This window comes from Chenopodium album, chromosome 4 (assembly GCF_948465745.1).
Source record: "Chenopodium album chromosome 4, dcCheAlbu1.1, whole genome shotgun sequence".
In the NCBI taxonomy this organism is placed as follows: domain Eukaryota; kingdom Viridiplantae; phylum Streptophyta; class Magnoliopsida; order Caryophyllales; family Amaranthaceae; genus Chenopodium; species Chenopodium album.
In genome coordinates this window covers 12,581,182-12,602,137 of record NC_137837.1, presented here as the reverse complement: position 1 = coordinate 12,602,137, position 20,956 = coordinate 12,581,182, and the positions used below count along the sequence as shown (strand labels likewise).

Sequence of the window (20,956 nt, the reverse complement as noted above, 5' to 3'; positions counted from 1 at the left end):
ACTTATGGAGATATAAATTGATCGGTCATAATCGGTCACAGGTAGTAAACAGTTCGGTCATAACCGGTTACAGGTTGTAAACGGTTCGGTCGTAATCGGTTACGGGTTGTAAACGGTTCGGTCATAACCGGTTACGGGTTATAAACGGTTCAGGTTAATCGGGGTTTTGTCGGATTTTAACAGTTTCGGTTTACACTAGGTCGGGTTACTATCGGGTTCGGCAATACTCGGTTCGGGTTGTTCTCGGTTTCGGGTTGCATCGGTTTGCTTGAAAACGGGTATGGTTTCTTAACAGTTTTTAAACATTTGGATCGGTTCAGTTTCAGGTTTTAAAAAATCGGGTCGGGTCAGTTTACGGTTATAACATAACGGGTTGTTAACGGTTCGGTTCCTTTTCAGAACAGTTCGGAGTCACCAGTTCGGGTCGGTTTTTGACAGCTCTACTTTTTTGCCTGCAATATCAGCGCCCAAAAACTAATATTTCGTATATTTAAGGTTATCTATAAATATATATTAATATTGGTAATCTGGAACGGGTGAATTTGCTATATACTAGATGTAAGCCCGTGCGATGCACGGTTCTAATAAATTATTTTATTAATTTAAAATTTTGTATATTTATGAAGATCATTCATTAAATATATAGATAAAATTTCTAATATCATAAGATAATTTTTTAATCTAATTTTAACGCAATTATTAATCTAATTTTTCATTGGACAAAATAATACCTTTTTCTTATATGGCGCGCCAAATGCTCCCGAAAAATGCCTACTTTATTTATATACTACCTCCGTTAATTGTTTTGTGCAACTTTGAGTGAGTTCACGGTTGCCAATGCAAAAAATGGAGGGCATTGATTAAGGTGTAGTTAGATGGAATTAATTAAATTTGGAGGAGAGAGAAAAAATGGTCCCCCCATGTGCTTTAGTAGGAAAATCTGATTCCCTTGGTAGGAAATCAGATTCCCTCTCTTTTTTTGTCAAAATTTCAAACATTTTGAAATTTTGGGAGGGTTTTAAATTCCCTCCACCTTTTAAAAAAAAACAAGCATTCAATTCTTTAGATCAACATAAATAGAGCATCAATCAGAGCATTTAAGAGACTTATAAAAGGAAGCCCCCATTGTCATCCAAGCTTTGATATTTCAAAGCATTAAATACAGCCATCATCAATTTTTAAACATTACAACCAAATGTTTATCCCAAAAGTTAGACCCTAAATTCAGAAATTAGCCCCCCATTAACCCAAAAAATTACAGCATAGGGCACATTAGTACTGCACAGAGGAATCCACCATAATCAAGAGTGCTGCTGCTCGTTCTCTATGTACACAAAAGTGTAGGGCAGCTTCATCTTGCCAAAAAACTTCATCTGCCACCCCTACAACATCTTCAACAACCTGAAAAGGGAAGGGACCAAAAAAAAAATGGCAGATTTCGATGAATCTCAGCAGTTTGATATCGATGAATTACTGACAGAGGAACTCATGGCAGAAATTTATTTTGAAGAGGAAGAACAAATTCAAGATGAAGACATAGAGTTCTATGATTCTGACAATGAAAACATGCAACATGAAGAACAGTCTACAGAAGGGACTCAGGAAACAAATGAGCAAGGTCAGCAAGAGACCATACATCAAGATCAAGATCAACAACAAGGACAGAATCATGCAGCAACTACAAGCAACAGAAAACAACTCACCATGTATCAGAGAAGAGAGATTGTTGATGCAATGTTGGTGAAGATGCAAGATGGAACTTTGCCAAGAGGATACAAAATGCAACTTTCCACACAATTCAGAGTGCATAAATCAACAATCACAAGAATATTCACAGACATAAAACAACAAATGGCAGAAGGGAATATGATTGATGTCAGGACAAAAAAGTATGGCAAAACAGGTCCAAAGCCAAGGGAATTCACAGATGAATTCTTACAATCAGTTCCTCTGTATTTAAGGCAGACAGAGAGGTCATATGCAGCAGCACTCAACATTTCACATGTGACTTTGCACTACTTGAAGAAAAAGGGCAGGTTGAGAACACACACAGCAAGTTGCAAACCAGCACTCACAGCAGATCACAAGATAGCTAGAATGAAGTGGGTTTTAAGTCATATAAACCCTGTGGAAGGAAATCAGGACCCCAGTTTTGAAGACATGAGTTATGCCATTCACATAGATGAGAAATGGTTCTACTTGAACCCTGACAAAAGGAGGTTTTACCTCCTACCAAGTGAAGAGGATCCATACATGGCACAACAGTCAAGAAGATTCAAGTTAAAGGCAATGTTCATGGCCATTATTGGTAAGCCATTGTATGGCATAAATGGTGAACTACTACATGATGGAAAGTATGGGATATTCCCATTCAAAGTCCAAGACAGAGCAAAGAATCAAGCAAGAACAGAGCAGCAGGAACAATGGTGACAAGGGCCCTTCAGAATGTAAACAGGGAGGTCATAAGGGATATGTTACTCAACAAAGTAATTTCAGCAATCAAGGAAAAATGGCCTGAAAGTCTGCCCAAGAATGTTGTCATACAATGGGACAATGCAAGACCACATCAAATACCAAGAGATGAGGAGTTTGTAGCAGCAACAACACCCAATGGGTTTAATATTCAATTTGTGTTCCAACCAGCTCAATCCCCTGATCTAAATGTGTTGGATTTAGGTCTTTTTAGGTCTATCCAGTCCTTACAATATCAATCTTTCCCTAAAAATGTTGATGAGCTAGTTGAGAAGGTGATTGAGTCATACAACACATTCAAGCCAGAAGTCAATAAGTACATATGGGTCACTCTACAGAGATGCATGATCAAAATACTCAAGGCAAAAGGAGGGAATAGATACAAAATTCCACACATGAACAAAAAAAAAACTTGAAAATCTAGGTATTCTGCCAAATCAAGTGTTTGTTCACGCACAAAGAGATAGTGCTAGAGGTTGTAGAGTACTTGAACACATACAGTGTTCAGACCAGCACTAGAAGAGACTCATGCAACAGCACAGGAAATGGAGGTGGATGCAGATTAGACAAGGGTACTCATCAAATCAGGACAACAACATATACTGCCACACATAACCATCAGAAGTTTGTATGTTTTTTTTTTTTTTATTATTGTTTTGCAATCTAAATGAATAGGTGGTTAGGTGTATTTTGTGTGTTAGAGTGTCATATACCACTAAGACAGTGATGTGAAAGTACAAGTACTCATGTAATAGGCTTTTTGTAGCCACATTTTGAATGGAATGAAAATGGTTATAATGTGAAGTCAAAAAAATCATCAGAAGTTCATAAGTTTGATGAATACAACAACTCAAACAAGGTTACCTCAACATCACTCACAAAATTGTGAATGATGGAGCTACATACTTGTTCAAATTGAAATTCAATGGAGTCCCTTCATCATTTGGATTACACAATAACAACATACTCATAATAAGAAAGGGACTCCACACTGAGCACTACAAAGACAACAATGAGGGACTCAAATATTGGGTGTTCTCTTCCACAAAAGGTCATTGAGAACATTCTATGCAACAAACAAGCTAAAATAGCCTCATCATTCATCAACCATATTCCCTTATAGGCCAACACTACTTCTAACATGGTGTTCAACAAAAAAAAAAAAAAAAAAAAAAAAAAAAAAAAAAAAAAAAACACACACACACACATAAGAGGCAGCATTCTGTCCATAACCCATCAGACACCAACAATCAATAATCAACCAGAAACCACAACAACAATAAATCCAACAATTACACATCAAATTAGCCAACAATACTCCAACAAGAATTATTCAGTCACCCATCAACACCCACAACCAGATCCAAGGCCAAAAATAACCATATTCAACAAATAATCCACACTCCATCAACAAACAACAAACAGCAACATTTAACACCATAAATCAATCATTAAATTGGGACTTCAACAACCACAATATAACCAGCACACAATCAAACAGATCCATCAATAAATAGGGACTCAAATAAATTAAAGAAAAAATTAGAGTTAGGAATCGTTACGAGAGCAGTCACTCAGAGGGTTGAACCCTAGGGTTCCTCCGCCTCACGAAGCATTGCACAACAGGGACAGAGGAAGAGGCAGCCTCAGGTTTCTTGGATGGTGGTTCCTCATCACCCTCCTCATCAGAAGACAAAACGATGTACTCGTTGTCAGGGAGCCCACGCATCCTACGCAAAGCCACACGCGCCGCCTTCCTCGAAGAACGCACCTTTGGTGGTGGCCGTTCCCTCTTAGATCTGGGCTTAGTTGCGGCCACAACACTCCCCTCTGCACTCTCAGCCACCAGATCTAGAGGAGCCTCAGAGAAATCAAGAGATTTCCGACGGGACTCACCCTGTCCTTCCTCCCTCTTCTTCCTTTCTTCCTCATCTATGCTTTTAAGGACTTGACCCAGAGCTCTGTAGGTATATAAGGTACAGTAGGGACCCGTTTCACTTGACTCATAGAACTCACGAGGGAAGGAAGATCCTGTCTCGAAGCAATGGATGAGATGGAGGATCAGATTCTCCTCTCCTTTGTCGTTGGTTGCCATGTGCGCATCCTTCAAAGGATCCAAGTTGGGCATCTTTTAGGAGGGAGTAGTGTTTCAGAAAGATCGAAAGAGAGAGGAAGTGGGAAATCGAAGAAAAGAGGAGAGAGGAAGTGCAGATCTGGAGAGAGGAAGAAGTGGGAAATCGAAGAACACAAGAGAGAGAAATTAAACCCCAGATGATGAACTAGGGTTCATCTGGAGAAATCTCCAGAAGAAATAGAGAAGCTCAACAATCATCATTAATTGAAGGTGGTTTGGAATGTGAGTAAATGAGAGAGTTGGGGGGAATTGGGGGTAATAAATTAATTTGTGGTTGGTGCACCCAAAAGAACATTTAGTATATTTAAAAGAACATGGGTAAAAAATGAACATGTTTTTATTTTCTTGCAACTGCAAATCCATCACTCTCTTCTCCTGCAATTTCTCACTCCTCTTTCCCTTCCTATCACTCTCTTTCTTGCTGCCAATTTTTACTCTCCTTTACACCATCGTTTTCATTTAAGAATTTCAATGAATTTGGGTAAAAATCATTTCCAAAGTACTCATTTTCTCTCTCCATAACTTTTCTCTCTATCTTTTTCTATTTTTCAAAAAAATTTCAAAATAGCAAAATTGTTCATCTTCAAAGTGAAACCCAAGAAAAAAATTGAACTTATTTCAACAATTCAACCTTCAAACTTAAACAAATGGTGGATTCAAGTAAAATGTAAGTATAAATTTTGTACATGCAAATTGTTTTTCTTCAATAATTTTAAAGTTAAAGTGTTTAATTTTGTGAATTTGGGATTTTTTTTTAAAAAAAAAAAATAATTAAATCTATAAAGTACAAGTTGTTCAAAAAAGAACAATTAGAGGAGAAAGAAGAATAGTAATGAATTGAAGCCAACTGGAAGATAACCAAGCAAGGTTAATTTTTCAAACACTAGCTTGTTCTTTTTCAAACACTAACATGTTCTTTTTATTCCATGTTCTTTAAAATATGCCTAATGTTCTTTTCGGAGGTCATGTTCTTTGTCAAACACAAACATGTTCTTTTGTTGAACACTATTATGCATGTTCTTTTTCAAATACTAGCATGTTCTTTTTCAAACATTGGCTTGTTCTTTTTCAAACACTAACATGTTCTTTTTATTCCATGTTCTTTAAAATATGCCTAATGTTCTTTTCGGAGGTCATGTTCTTTGTCAAACACAAACATGTTCTTGTGTTGAACACTATTATGCATGTTCTTTTTCAAATACTAGCATGTTCTTTTTCAAACACTCGTATGTTCTTTTTTTTTTTTTTTTTTTTTTTTCTCATGTTCTTTAAAATAAGCCTAATGTTCTTTCCGGGTGCAGCATGGTGCACCCGGGTGCACTATACTATTTTCAGTAATAAATGGAGGGAGTTATTAGATTTAAGTGATCTGATTAGATTAGGTGAATATGATTAGATTAGAGTAAGGGCAAAGATTAAAAAAAAAAAGTGAGTTAAGTAAGGGTAAAAAGGTCATTCCACAACTTTTTCCTTACTAAAAATAGGAATAAAACTGAAAGTTGCACATAATAAAAAACATCTAGAAATGGCAAAAGTTGCACATAACATTTAACGGAGGTAGTATATTAGATTAGTTTGATACAGTACTATATAAAGAGGTTTTAAATCATTATAAACCCCGACCAGCCTCATTAAGGATCCAACATCGAACAATCGTATAAAACCCGATCCATTAATTTATTGGACAGATCTGACCCATATGGGCAGGTTAGGGCTTTTATTAATGGGGCTCCAACCCATTGAATTGCTCTGAAAATAAGGGAAAAAGAAAACATATGAACATAGCCCTGCCTAGTGCCTCATCGTCTCTCTGAGTTCTCCATTGAAGCACACTACTCAACATTGCAAGAAGATGAAGCTAAAGAAAATTCCTGGGTAAATTCTGTTTTCCCAATTATGAACACACATATTTTCTACGTAAAATAGACCTGTACATGATTTTGTTGTGGTGTGATTGGTAGAATTGACAGAAAGCTTGAAACGATTGATGATTATGATGATGATGTCATGGCTTTGGAAGGTGCTACTCGTAACAGTAGACGACGTGCCTTTACTCTTTCTAGCAAACTCTCCCTGATTGTTCCTGCCAAGGGAAACAGGCTCAAGGTATATCGTTAACTTTTCACCACGGCCAATTGTTTCGTGTACCCTAAGGTTTATAAAATGCACCCGTGTAAGATTTTTTTAAAAAATGCCCCAAATATCCCTATACTCATAACAAATGTTAAGTTTATTAGATTGAGACCCCTAAGCATCAAATTCAATTATTACAAAGTAATCAAGTAAACTAAATTTATAAATAAAGTTTAGGATTTTGAATGATCAATGAATTTCAGATTTTGATGTAATTTATGCTTTTAGGCAGTTCTAGTGCATATATAAGGAAGTCAGTGTGTGGGCATGATTTTGATTTAATAAGTCAATGATACATGCATTTGTTAGATAATTAGGTATACGGTGCATTTGGTTTAATAAGTCAATGATATGTGCATTTGTTAGATAATTAGGTACACCTTGCATTTTTCTAACATCAAAGGTACACGAAACAATTTCCCTAAACTTTTTATGTGTCGAAGTTTTAAAGCATTATGCCTTGTCTGCTCAGAGCGATGGAAATTTTGATTAGTTGAGAAGAAGTCCTGATTGTTGATCATGATCCATTGCCACCTTCAATGCCAGGTATAGCCAGTAGGATGAGGGATGTCAATTTGTTGACAGTAAACGCTTTTCTGGTCATTACATATACTGTCATACTTGATACCTTTGATCTAATCACACTCTATCTCAGTGATCCTATTCATTATGGTCTATTGTCCATCAATTGCAAGTTTTCCTAGTATTTTCTTTGCTTTTAATAAGGTCAGAAGATCCACCACCCCTTTCTCCCTCCGCCCCACGAGGAAATTCGAATTTGTTTGTAGTATAATCAGACTGCTTATGTACTGTCAATGAAAAACATTATAAGTCTGGCAAGTTTGTATTAACTGTTATTTTCTCGCAACTTTTTGAAAGGAAAGAGCTGAGCTAGGAGAAAGGAGATGGAAACACCAACTTCAGGTTCTGGATAGAGCCGGAATCAAGTCAAAAGATAATGATGCTGCTGAACTTGATAATGAGCCAGAGCGTTTGGGTGACAAAACTGATGCTGGAGATAGTGATGAATCAGAAGACTTCTACAATTTAGTTAAAAAACAAAAAGAAGCCAAGAATAAATTGAAGGCAGAGAAGTATTCAAGGTGAGTTACTGAACTACTTTCACATCATGTACTTTTCGTATCGGCATCAATGCATCATTTCATGGCATGTTTCTCACAATAATTTGTCTTTTAGAATCCCACAAGATCAATATGAACTAGAGATCACTGCTGATGGAAAGCGTCGCATTTCCAAGCAGGTAAACTACTAGCTCACTCTCTCCTGTAAAAAGTATGGCAAATTGCATAAGTTCCTATGGGTTGTCTTGATACTTATTCTTTATATATATATTTGTTAGATGGAGAAAAATAGAGGGCTTACTCGTGATCGAAAGAAGCAGAAAAAGAATCCAAGAAATAAGTACAAGGTACTTGATTAGAACTATTGTTTTGTTTTTCAATGTTAACTATGTTAAGCTCATCTGTGATTGCTTGGTTCCATTTCTCTGATGTGCTCTTTTTAAATGTATGCAGCAACAGCATGAAAAAGCGGTTAATAGGCGCAAGGGGCAGGTGCGTGAAGTTAAGCGACCGAAGCTTAGTTATGAAGGGGAACTTACTGGCATCAATCCTAGCATTAGTCGAAGCAGGAGGCTGGGATGAAGTTCTGTTATTCGTCTGGGTGATGGATTAAGTCAAAATTCTGGATTATTTGTGTAGCAGCCTTCTCTCTGATTGAAACAAATAATTAACTGTATGAAATCCATTTTCGTAAATAATAAAATCAAATGTTATTTTATATTTTATTGTTCACTTGAAGATGTCATTTATAATTTCAAAAATTGTATCAAAATCTCTGCTTAATGGCTCGAGTATTAAGGTTTAGAACGATAAGTGGCTGCCAGGAAATGCAATCCCATTGCCTAATCCTAATGCCGTTTATAACCCAAATCTAACTGTTGCAGAGCTCATTGAGCAGAACTGTGGGGTGTGGGGTGTGGGATGTGAGTGTAATCAGAGAATGTTTTCAACCTGCTATTTGCCAGACTAGTTTACAACTGCCATTGTCTTTGAGCTTACCTTCTGATGAGATGTTTTGGTGGCCGACAAAGAATGGGATATATATTGTAAAATCAGGTTATTGGCTAGGAGTGTTGGGGCAACACCAGGTAGAAAGCATTGAGAATGCTGATCTGTGGATTGGAGGTGGAGTCTATTAATCATGTCCTATTCGAATGTGATGCTGCTAGAAGGGTGTGTGGCAATAGCGAGTATGGTGACACAATTGCTGCATCCCCGTCTGGTTCTTTCACCCCAAAACTCCTTTGGTTCGCAAACAAATTGAATGTAAAGGAAGTTAGTAGCATCATGTGTTTGGCTTGGGCTATTTGGTTCTGCCGCGACAAAATGTGTCTTTGAGCAAGCTGTACCTGATCCTGTTTTCGCAGCCATGGGATTCAAGAAGATGGTGGATGACTACTGCCTCTATGCTAAACAGGTCTTCTCTCCAACGTCAAGGCCAGCTGCTGGACTGATCAAGATTAATGTTGATGCTCACATAATGGAAGGGAGATATGCTAGTCTTGGTGTGGCTGTTCGTGATGTGAATGGTACTTTGGTGATTGCTGCTGTTAAAAGGATGAACTTTCTCTGGGATGTGCTCACTGCTGAAGCTGCAGCAACCAGGTTTGGTTTACAAAGAGCTAGCAGATTTGGATACAGCAAGACCTGGATTGAGGTAGATGATATTAATGTTATGAAGGCTGCTGATTCACTTCAGGAGCGTTGAGCTCTATCTTTCTGATATATGATGATTTAAGTCGTTTATTTGAGAATCAAAGACAAGAGATTTGATGTTTTTTTTTATTTGTCCTCATGTTAAACGGGACGGGAATACAATAGCTCGCCTAACTGATAAGTGGGATACAAGAGGAAATGATAAATTACTCCGTAGTTTGTATGGATTCGTTTCTCTAAGACCACTCTCATTTATGGGGAAAAATAAAAAAATGACATTATCTCTCTACCCACTTTCTCACTGCTCTTTTTCATTTTTTCTCACGGGCATTTTACTTTTAGAACTTCTCACACATTCATGGGCTAAAATAAAACCTAATACCACTCTCTCTCCTACTATTTCTCTCTCCTACCCACACACTCACCGCTATTTGTTTTAATTTTCAAGCTTTGTTTTTTTTAATGCCCATGAATGTGGTACTAAAATACTCAATTTTTTCCACATAATTCTCCTCATGGGCAAAAATATGCCCATGAGTGAGAGTGCTCTAAAGTGTCTTAATTTTGGTGGATTATGAATTTATGATTTGCAATAATAAGCCATTCTCATCTGTTTTCAAAAAAAAAAAAAAAAAAAGTGCATTTAAATTATGTGAAAAATAAAACCAGACAAACATGAATAATAACAATATTTTAATCAATCTTACTTGGCTGATAAATTTCCTCAACCTTAGTAACAAAATAACTAGCGTGAGTAACTTGGATTTTTGGCAAACCGCACCAAACTGTTATAATGCGGTTTGGGTTGATCCGATTTGACATGTAATACACCTTGATTTGAATTGGTAAAATATCTACTCCCCCCGTCCTCTTTTGATAGTCCTTTATGGGCATTTTTCACGGGAATTAATAAACACAAATAAGAATAGTTAAAGTACATTGAAAAAGTAAATTGACGTTGGGTATGCAAAAAAGTAGAGAGAGAAAGTAATAAAAGTACATGGAAAAACAAAATTTACACAAGTAACTATCAAAAGGGGACGGAGGGAGTATCATATTTTGGTTTTGGATTAAGCCCCAAACCAAACCGCATGCACCCCTACTAGTCCTCTCGCTTCCAAATTAATCAAACCTTCAATTCTGGTTCAAAATTCAATTTTCCAATCAAAAACATAACAGCATAATGATAAATTGATAATACTCAATTCTTGAATATTAAACTGAAAAAAGACCTCCATTTGAGGTTCTGAACCCAGCAACCATGGAAGCAAGAGGGCTTCAACTAACCCACCCATTTTCCTCACCCCATCAAATTAAACGCTTTGCTACTCCACCCACTTTCATTAATCTCTCTCCTCTTTTTAACCAACAATTTTCTGCTTCTGGTCAGTAATTTACTCCTGCTAATTCTACTTCTTTTTTTCTTTTTTTTTTTTTTTTAATCCCAATTTCTATTGATAATTGTTCTTCATTTTCCCAATTTAAACAGGAATTTTGAGGTGGACTAAGAGCAAAGAGGACCAAGATTTGCAAGAATTACCCACAGGTTTATCTCCAGAATTTTATGATGATGTATGTTCTTTTTAAATTTATTTTTTCATTGATTTTTTTATTATTTATAATTATCTTTATTTGCTTCTGGGTTTTAATTAATTTGTTTATCTGGGTGTTAATTATTTTGTTTCATTTTGTTTTTGCTGCCAAAATTGTATTCATTTTGCTGAAGATTAGTTTGAATTAGCAAACAATATTTTGTAAGTGGGCAGGATAATCTAACCCAGGAAATGTATTTTTGGGGGGCATAGAATGGTAAGTATAACTTTGGTTACTGTGTAAACACTTAATTTGGAGTAAGCATAAGTTCTGCTGGAGCCTGGAGGTTGCTCAATAATACTTTAGACAGTTATGGATAGATGAGAATTGACATGTTTGATTATTTGTGTCATGTAAACTATCTAGTTGCAAGTTTGTAACGCGAGTGTGATTGAGAAAATAAAGATGGCAATGCAGAAAAAGTTGTCTTCAGAATTCAGAACCCTGTACTTTTGTGCTCTTAAGTTGCATAAGAACAACTGCAAATGTCTAAATTCTATTTCAATATTTTATACGGTGAAAGTCAGCATCGAAATTGTAACAACTAACAAGAATATGAAATGTTATGGTTGTAGTACAATTGTTCTTCTGTGATGTCGTAACTCTTGAGAGTTGAGACAGACATTTATTTCAATTTTCAGCACTGCTGCACTTGTTTGTTTTGAAAATGTTGTAAGATGTATTTTAGATATGCAACTATGCAAGTTTTTCCTTACAACTACTTATCTAATATGGAATTATAAGGCTAGTTGTGAACAAAGACTGGCTAAGATTGTAGTTATTTAATATATATATATTTTTTCTGAATAAGCTGACATTGTCTTATAACAGGATTGGCAGGCAGAACAGCGTGAAAAGACCAGAGAACTCAATCGGAAACGCCTAGAAGAGGACCTAGAGGAGGAAAAGAAGGTCCAAGAGTACCGTGAAATTGGTGCACGTCTGAAAGGTTTTCCAGATGAAGATGTTAGGAAAGCAAGAAAATTGGTATCGAGCTTCATTAGGGCTGAAGAAGAAGTAGAACAGGTAACACATCAATTTGATTTCAGAAGCTCTATGTTTCCATGCAGAATTCATCATGAGCCTATCTCTTAGCTTGAACAGAATCAACCTATAGAATCAGTATGTCAAAGCTGTTTGCTACCTGCATGTTATTATGGGTGAGCTAAAACCGTTTGTTTCCACATACCAATTTTTCTGGAGTTGCTTCCGGGAGTAAACATGTCTTGAACCTGCAAAATTGAATCACCCTACAGCTGTACTGATCTTCAAGGATCAAAATCTATAAGTTTTGGAGCATTTTTAATGTGTTTCTGTTTTGTAGAAAATTGAAGAAGCTGCAGAGAGAGGGGAGCTTGACGAACTTGTTCTAATGGTCATCTGGAATCGACTTGATCTTGCTAGAAGAGATGTATGTTTTTTATATGCCTTCTTTCATATTGGAATAGAACTGGTGTTCGTCTGCATTTAAGTTCTTGGTTGCTTATGTTGGTTATATTAGCGTTCTGTAGTTAAGTCTACTTTACAGAGCAACTTGCTTCCGTCCTCTTGTTTCGGTGTTCATGTTATGTTCTCTCCAATCACATATTTGACATATATTTTGCGTAATTTTAAGGAAGATGCTGTATGTTTATCACAGAAAGGAGAATTTAATGGTATAATGACATTGTTCGTTTCAAAATTACTGCAAGACAGTCGATTCCCACAACACTGCAATCTTGGAAAGGATAAATATTAACTTATTAAGTGTTAGTAATTGAACAAACTAAAAATTTAATGAAACAATTACTCAAAAGAAAAAGAAAAGAAAAAAAAAAAAAAAAGATAAATAACTCAGGAAATTTATTCAACCATTAATTTTACCTGCACTTCAAAGAAATCAATCACATGGAGAATCAAATTTTCTGCTGAGATTTTGTTGTCAATCTTGCTTATGTCTTGGCCTCTGTATCTCCTCTGGTTTTTTTTATCTTGCTGAGATCTATTCACATCTTTGTACAGGATGAGAAAGATGCAATCAGAAGTTTGGATCTCCTGTACAGAAGGGTTGAGGTATGTATGCTTTGTCCTTGTTATATTTGTAAGAAACCCTTATGATTGATCTAAGACATATAGCAGTCATTTTTGTAATATCCAGATGCAGTTTACAAACACATGGAAGTGATGGAACTATGGAAGTATTGCAACTTGGTGAAAAAGTGCACAAAATTTTATCATCTAATTGCAGTTAAACCCATTTCATGAGTTAATCGAAGGACTCCGGAGAACAGCTCCTGACTCTGTTGTCAATTTCCTTGTTTGCTTTTAAAATGAACGTCAACATAGAACAAAAAAATATAAAGAAAGCAGTCATCTTTTAGATTATAGAATTAAGTGTGATATAAGATCATTACCGTACGCATTTCAGTCCATATTTGCTGTTGTTACCCACAGTGCTCTTTAAATTTAGAAAAATTTAAGCAGAAATGTAGAGCTCACACTGTAGAAGGGACATCAGTATAACATTGACAAGTTGAAACTTAAAGAGTCCTTAGGGGCCTTCAAATGTGTAACTAATCTAGAAGGGCTGAAAAATTGCAACATAATTTTACTAAAATAAATTAGTATTTGTAATATTTATGTTCTTCCCACCCTGTCTTCCTTATTCCACACCTTTTAGTATACACAACCTTAATTTTTGAAAAAGGGAGTATTTCTCATGTGTATTAAATGAGACCCTTTGTTATCCATGCCAAGATTATTTGATTATTGCATATCTTAATTAAAATTTAGACTGAGATATTGAAACGAGAGGCTTCGGCTGGCATGAGACTGCTCAACGACCTTATGAATATGCATGATGGGTTTGATGATGAAGGCTGGCTAAAGGAATGCAAGAAGCTTATGATTGAGACATTCCCGCGGGAGGATCCTTTCAGCATCATTGTTCCTGCAGGATTCGACTTAGATAAGGTACAATTAACTGCAAATTCCCTTCTACCATTTTGTGTGATTACAATGCCCAATTTTTTTTTTTTTAAGTTGTTGGGGAGAGGGGGAACAGAGAGAGAGAGAGAGAGAGAGAGGGGGGGGGGGGGTAAAGCTAGTGAGCATTGGCTGCTCAAGTCAACTGTAGTTGTATTTTGCATGCATTCTGATTTCTGGCTGATAGCTTGTCCTTTTTTTCTTCCAACTTAGACTATGATGTTTATCTTCTAGCTGCTTTCCATTTAGTGGCTATACCATTAATCATTCAATTGTTCAATCTTGGCGCACTTAAATTTCCCTTTGAAATTTACTTCTGATATACCTAGTAATCGAGCTTACTAGTCTTAAATTTGTTGTTTAACATCAAAGGAACAGCATGAGTTTTACCTCATCAGCCTATGAATGTAGTGCTTAAAATCTATTGTTTCCATTGATTAAGGTGAAAAAAAGTTGCAAATTCCATCATTGTTATCAAAGTGAAATTTAGGTCAGATTTACAGTCATGTTTTACTGATTGTTCACCTCATGAATTGGTTGGTGAGAGTGAACTGTCAGCTTATTGCTGCTAAAAAATGGACTCTTTTTGTTTTAATCTCTGTTCATCAGTTGTGGTAATTGTTAATATCTGCAGCCAATTCTGATAAACTAATTGGCTAATCCAGCATCAAGGTCCATTACATCCTCCATTGGAGACCGACGAGGTTCTTCTGAGGGTTGATTTCGTGAGAGAAGTTGATGCATTACTGCAAGAGGTGAGAGCTGAACAGCAGGAACTACAGACAACGCAAGGCCTTGACCCAGACTCTGTTGCAGCTCGGTTAAAATACCAAGAGAAACAACAAGCTATTCGCCAAGTTGAATTGCTTCTGGATCTTGCCATCAACTTGCAATGGTAATGGCCTCTCTGAAGGGCAGAAAGCGTATTGCAGTTACATGACATGGCTCGATACGACAAAAAATGTTGTGCGCCATACTCTTGGTATAAAGTGTAGTACTGTGCTTGACAGTTTCCACAATATGTTGCGCGCCATACACTTGGTAGAACTGGCTGAAGTCCGTATGGGGAAGAAAGAAAAATCATTCTTACACGACTATAGTGAGATGTAGCTACAACTATGCAACTGATTCTTCTGTCTGCTAAGTTATGCATGAATTTGTAAATCAGACGATATCTAGCTAGAATATTTTGAGAAAAAATTTGCCCCACGTAATATTGCAATGAAATTTTTTTCCCAGTGTAAGCTGCTTTGAAAAGTTTTTTAGAAAAATGTATACCATCCACATAGGCTCCAGTAGTTCAGGTGGGATAGACTAAGAAATAAAAACCAGTCAATGTAATTTGGGAGTAGCGATTAATTGTATACTGCGTATTACTTAGTATAATTTATCCGTTCTTATTTAGTTGCGTTTTGAATTTCCCCACTGTTATATACTTAAATACACTAGTTTATGATTTATAAACCAAACTTGTACCCAAATCCGACCCGTTGTCATCCCTATGTCTAGTAGAATTGTCAATTATTTTGGAATGTAAGGAGTATAAAGTTACATATACTCCATTACTTTGCATAAAATAACGTGGTCAAATGTACTTTAATACTTTATTGAAAATACATAAATTGGGTAAAAAGTTGGATAATGTTAGTTATTATAAAACGAATGCCCTAATGAAGAAATTATTGTACATTTGTATACCCCTTTATATTTTTTGGACAAGTAATACACTTTAATTTTGCAACTTTCTTATTTTAGTGGGTAACTATGAGTTATGACTTATGAGTCTTACACTTACTTCGCATGAATTGTGACCCTATTATTCCTAGTACCACTAATTGTCTAATATACTCTCAACAAATAAAACTGTACAATTTTAATGGCATGGCACATTAAATGTAACTTCATTATAAAACAAAGCAGAAAAATAAAAACAAAGCAGTACAGCAGCTAGCACAATCACAAACAGCACTCCAACTGCATTATTTCAGAACTCTACGATTTATTACAAATCAATAAAACTGAACAATTTGGTATTAATTATTTGAATTATTTCAATACAAATTCTATAATAATAATATGGAACCCTAATTTAATCTAACCAAATCCAGTCCTAGTTTCTCATAAATACTTTTCGCATCTTCTCTTATTGCAAAGACTCAGAGTCACTAACATAATCATTACTCTCAACTTTTTCGGAAGTGATGAGTTGGTGTTTCTTGATGATTAGCGCATTTGGAGGAGTCGAACGACGGGCACTTACACGTCCAAACAGTTTCTTCAAATACGATAAATATGAAGACGATATAGGTGACGTTGGTGATGATGATTCAGCATCCGATTTTAAGTCGTGACGTCGATATTGTTACTGCCTACCGATGAACAAATTAGGGTTGCCATAGAAATCAATAATTTTTTTAGATGATGTCAACGGTTTTTTTTTTTGTTGGGTTGTAATGTTAGAAAGTTTTAATGTGAAAATTAAAGGTTGGTTTAATTTATATAAGAGGATATGAGGTTGTTATTATGTTAGTAATTCTAATCCTACAAAGATTTGGTTTGCTTCTATTTTATTATATTGGTTGTAGAACTTTCCTAATTCACATAAGCTTATAGATACCTCTTCATCAATAACCGACTATCAAATATAATAAAAGTATACAAAAACTTTTGGTTCCTTTAAAAAAAAAAAAGTAATATGATAACATTTATGCATTGTGGTGATTGATTTTTAAGAAGTCTATTTTTATGCAAAAACTTTTGCATGCCCCCGGTTTACAATATTTTATTGTACATCGAACATTTTACGAAAAGTGACCCTTTTTTCTTACAAAAGTGACCATTTTTACTTGTAAAAGTGACCCTTTTTTCACAAAAGTGACTCTTTTTTTCGCAAAAGTGACTTTTTTTCACAAAAATGACCATTTTTCACAAAAGTTACCCTTTTTATTCACAAAAGTGACCTTTTTTATTCACAAAAGTGACCCTTTTTCACAAAAAAAAATTAGCTACAAATGCAAAACAGAGTATCAAAATCAACAAAAATAAACACAAAATTAACAATAGTCATAAAAAAAATAGTACAATCACTTAAACAAATCGAAATAATAAAGATCAACATCACATAACAACAAAATCAATAAAAAAAAAATGTACATGCATTTAGATCAACTTCATCAGAAATTGGATTAGTGAAGATCGGGAGCTCGTAGTAATTGAATTGAGATGATTGATAAGCATTTTCTGCTGACGTGATTAGCATTATGGGCAATTGAGTAAACAAACGTCGTTTGATGATGAAAATGTTCTTGAAAGATTTAAAAAACTTAGTTTTGGAGGTAATAACCATTCGAGGCTTGCAAATAAAGGATATTATGCACTAGCATTCTAGGATAAAGAAGGAAGAAAGCAAATTAAGAGTGAGAAAGCTTAGCTTGAATCTCTGGAAGACGGAAAGGAAGAGAGGAGAGAGAAAAGTAATGTTATAATTGTGGGTGAATTTTTTTTTTGCTTGAATGAGAAGGGAAAACTTTCTTCTTTCATAGTGCCATATAATAAATAGTGTACACCGGGTTTTTTTAAACATTTGTGATTTTTATGAGAGTGAAAGATATCTCAAGTGGTTAGAGCTCCCTTCCCGATTCCAGGAGATCATGGGATCGATTCTCACTCCTGTCTTTGTGGCTCTCTAAACACCAAAAAAAAAAATTCCATTTTTATTTTTGTAAATAGAGTAAGTTTAATTATATGTAAAAAAACGTTGCATAATATTTTTTTTTGACACATACATAATTTTCTTACATATATACTTTGGATATACTTTCTTTACCAAAAAATAAAAATAAAAATAAAAAAATAAATAAAAATATTACCACTCAAAAAATAACTATATTATTATATAGTACAAAACTTATCTTTAAAAGATAATCTATTCAATGATGAATATTTTCGCATATTAATGATCAAACTCATACGTTGACATATATGCCTAGTAATGTAGTGTCAATTATTTTGGAACGGAGAGAGTATTGTATATTTATGGTTAAAAGCTAATATTTCATATACTCAGATACAAAAATTGGGTAAAAAGTCCAATAATGTTAAACGAATACCCTAATGAAGAAATTAATTGTGCCTATGCACTCCCATTTTTTTTTTATTTTGGACAAGTACTTTACTTTTGCAACTCTAATTTTATTGCACTTTCTTTGACCTCCAAACAAACCACTGAGGAGGGTATTTATGAATTTGAATCACCACTCAAAAAAAATAAATAAAAATATTACCACTCAAAAAATAACTATATTATTATATAGTACAAAACTTATCTTTAAAAGATAATCTATTCAATGATGAATATTTTCGCATATTAATGATCAAACTCATATGTTGACATATATGCCTAGTAATGTAGTGTCAATTATTTTGGAACGGAGAGAGTATTGTATATTTATGGTTAAAAGCTAATATTTCATATACTCAGATACAAAAATTGGGTAAAAAGTCCAATAATGTTAAACGAATACCCTAATGAAGAAATTAATTGTGCCTATGCACTCCCATTTTTTTTTTTTATTTTGGACAAGTACTTTACTTTTGCAACTCTAATTTTATTGCACTTTCTTTGACCTCCAAACAAACCACTGAGGAGGGTATTTATGAATTTGAATCACGAATCTTAAGCTTACTTCCTACGAGTATTAGACTATTCTCCCAACAATTAAGACTGTACATTTAATGGCAATATAATTGCAACTACATTATAGTACTATATATGCATCTCCAATACATTACTAGCTTAAAAAAAAAAAAAAAAAAATCTTGACATTTAACCAGAATTTTTTTATCTTAAAAAGTGGCTAAAATAATTTAACTTACACTACTACAAAATTGCTCAAATAAGAGAACTACTAATTAAGGGTTGGGTCTTTGCTTCAAGAGATCCAATATTACTAATCTTTGATCGAAATTGGTATAATTATTAAAGTATAGATTACAATACGTTAATACTCGAAAATTATACGTTGAAAGTATTTTGACAAGTACCCACTGTAGGGTTTTAGGTACTCTAAGCGGAATTTCATGAATCTCATTCATACGCACCTAAACAAGATCTCATGCATATACAAATAAAGGATCACATAATAGTTTAGAATTAACCTTTGATGCGTGAATTCCCAAGCTTTCTTCTACCTTCTTGCGGAGATTAGAGCCCCAGTTGTTGCTCCTCTAATATTGGTCCACAAGTATAGATCGAACCTCCACCAATGCTAGTTGGACGGGAGAGATTAATCTCCTCTTCTATGGAGAGTTTCTAACCGGTTGTAGAGAGAGAGGAAGAGAAAAATATTACGTTGTTTCTTTTTGAGAGATGAACGTCTGTTCTTATTTTTCCCCAAGCCCTTTATTATATATAATCATATTATCTAATTAGGGCAAGACTTATTCCTATCTTACTCCTTATGGCCAGTCTTTCACTAAGCCCAACTTTTGGACTCGGTATTCATGTTCGACCTAGCACTGTAACGTGTGACCTCATAGGATCCATTTAGTTGGCATTGGTTTAACCCAATGATCAATATTGGTCTCTAGCAAGACGTAAAGACGACCCAACTAAACGAACTTATTATCTCCATAATACGATCCATATTATATTAGTAATTGCACGAGAGTCGAGGACACATTTTCTTCAATCTCCCACTTGTCTGAGACAAACGTGCAATCTTCAAATTCCTTAAGTCTCTTAGTGTCCAATTTGATAGTATGATTACATCTCTATGTCATCCATACTAGCGTTCAAATTATTTCTTGAAATCCGAGTTTGAATTGCCAAACAAATGATTATCTAGTAATCCATTTGAGCACGGCCATGCATTTCCAATCCTTACTCTTCAAGAGGCCAAGACACCCATCCTATCTAACATAGGAGGACCTATTTAATCTTGTGGCAACCAAAACTCCCACTCAACTTTTAGCGCAACCCGAGTGTAGCCTTTATAGTCCCCTTTTACAGCATGACGTTTGACAACATCAAGGTTACACTAATAATTGAATTGAGTAGTGTTCCACTCATGTCTAAGGAATCCACTAATATAATTTGCGAAGTTTTTCAAAACTTCTAAGTAGGTCAGTTCAATCTGTATCAACCATACAAATCCATATAATTGACTGAACATCTCTATGTTCCCATAGCCCATGAAACTGCGCTATCAATCAATCTTATATGCTAATCCTTTTTAATAAGTCGTTTATGTCCAGTTTAACGACTTGGATTAGGAACTTAAATATTCCATGAATTCAGTTCACTTATGGGGTTTCATTCATCAAATCACGCATTTGACAAACCCATTGAAATTCATAAAATATATTGGACATTTTATTTAATACTAAACCAGGATTAAATAAGTATGAAACTTTGTTTCACATTGATAAACATAGGGAGAACACAATTATATTGATAGTTTTGTAACTGTGTCCAATACACAATCAAAGCCATCTAATATGTTCAATTTCTATTGAACCTAATATGACTTTCATATTTAGGCTTCTGAAATAGTTTAGTTAACAAATTTTGAGACATTCTCATCCATATGAACTTTGTGACCTTTTCTTTTATGATAGTTTATCTCCATATACTTAGACGTTGCCTTTTGTTCTTCTCCAAGTACTTCAGGAAACTCTTAATTCTATAATTTCCAATATCACATATCAGAATTCGATTGAAAATTGCATACATGCATCTAATGAGTATAATGCGTAGCCTTTATGACGAATCCTTTGCTAATGCACAAGGAATGTCACTCATTCGCTAAATCTCATCAGTCTTTGCTTTGCACTGAGTCTTGATAATCAATGTGCTATGCAACATGGGAGTGAAACCTCCTTTGGAGTTTTCATGCTTGAACGTAGAGAGAACCTCATCTAT

At 35.0% G+C, this 20,956-nt stretch overlaps 3 protein-coding genes across 3 annotated transcripts; all 3 read left to right on the top strand.

The window, feature by feature from the left end:
- The first annotated feature begins 1,428 nt into the window (after positions 1-1,428).
- Positions 1,429-2,430, top strand: LOC145627672 (uncharacterized). The gene has a single exon (XM_081680030.1). The coding sequence runs from the start codon at positions 1,429-1,431 to the stop codon at positions 2,428-2,430; it is 1,002 nt and encodes a 333-aa protein (XP_081536156.1).
- Positions 2,431-6,352: 3,922 nt separating this feature from the next.
- Positions 6,353-8,534, top strand: LOC145626709 (protein THALLO-like). Its single transcript, XM_081679172.1, has 6 exons — positions 6,353-6,481; positions 6,568-6,712; positions 7,619-7,842; positions 7,937-8,000; positions 8,100-8,168; positions 8,275-8,534. The coding sequence occupies exons 1-6, from the start codon at positions 6,459-6,461 to the stop codon at positions 8,401-8,403; spliced, it is 654 nt and encodes a 217-aa protein (XP_081535298.1). The 5' UTR covers positions 6,353-6,458; the 3' UTR covers positions 8,404-8,534.
- Positions 8,535-10,558: 2,024 nt separating this feature from the next.
- LOC145626708 (protein PALE CRESS, chloroplastic-like) lies at positions 10,559-15,438 on the top strand. The gene is made up of 7 exons (XM_081679171.1): positions 10,559-10,862; positions 10,967-11,049; positions 11,902-12,096; positions 12,395-12,481; positions 13,072-13,122; positions 13,843-14,022; positions 14,700-15,438. Exons 1-7 carry the CDS (start codon positions 10,739-10,741, stop codon positions 14,931-14,933), a joined length of 954 nt encoding a protein of 317 aa, XP_081535297.1. The 5' UTR covers positions 10,559-10,738; the 3' UTR covers positions 14,934-15,438.
- Positions 15,439-20,956: the final 5,518 nt, after the last annotated feature.

Excerpts from the sequence above, each read along its gene's own strand:
- LOC145627672 (XM_081680030.1), top strand. The coding sequence starts at position 1,429 with ATGGCAGATTTCGATGAATCTCAGCAGTTTGATATCGATGAATTACTG.
- LOC145626709 (XM_081679172.1), top strand. The coding sequence starts at position 6,459 with ATGAAGCTAAAGAAAATTCCTGG. Across the intron at positions 6,482-6,567 it reads AAGCTAAAGAAAATTCCTGG|AATTGACAGAAAGCTTGAAA; the intron begins GTAAATTCTGTT and ends TGTGATTGGTAG. Across the intron at positions 7,843-7,936 it reads AAGGCAGAGAAGTATTCAAG|AATCCCACAAGATCAATATG; the intron begins GTGAGTTACTGA and ends TTTGTCTTTTAG.
- LOC145626708 (XM_081679171.1), top strand. The coding sequence starts at position 10,739 with ATGGAAGCAAGAGGGCTTCAACTAACCCACCCATTTTCCTCACCCCAT. Across the intron at positions 13,123-13,842 it reads TCCTGTACAGAAGGGTTGAG|ACTGAGATATTGAAACGAGA; the intron begins GTATGTATGCTT and ends ATTAAAATTTAG. Across the intron at positions 14,023-14,699 it reads CAGGATTCGACTTAGATAAG|CATCAAGGTCCATTACATCC; the intron begins GTACAATTAACT and ends TGGCTAATCCAG.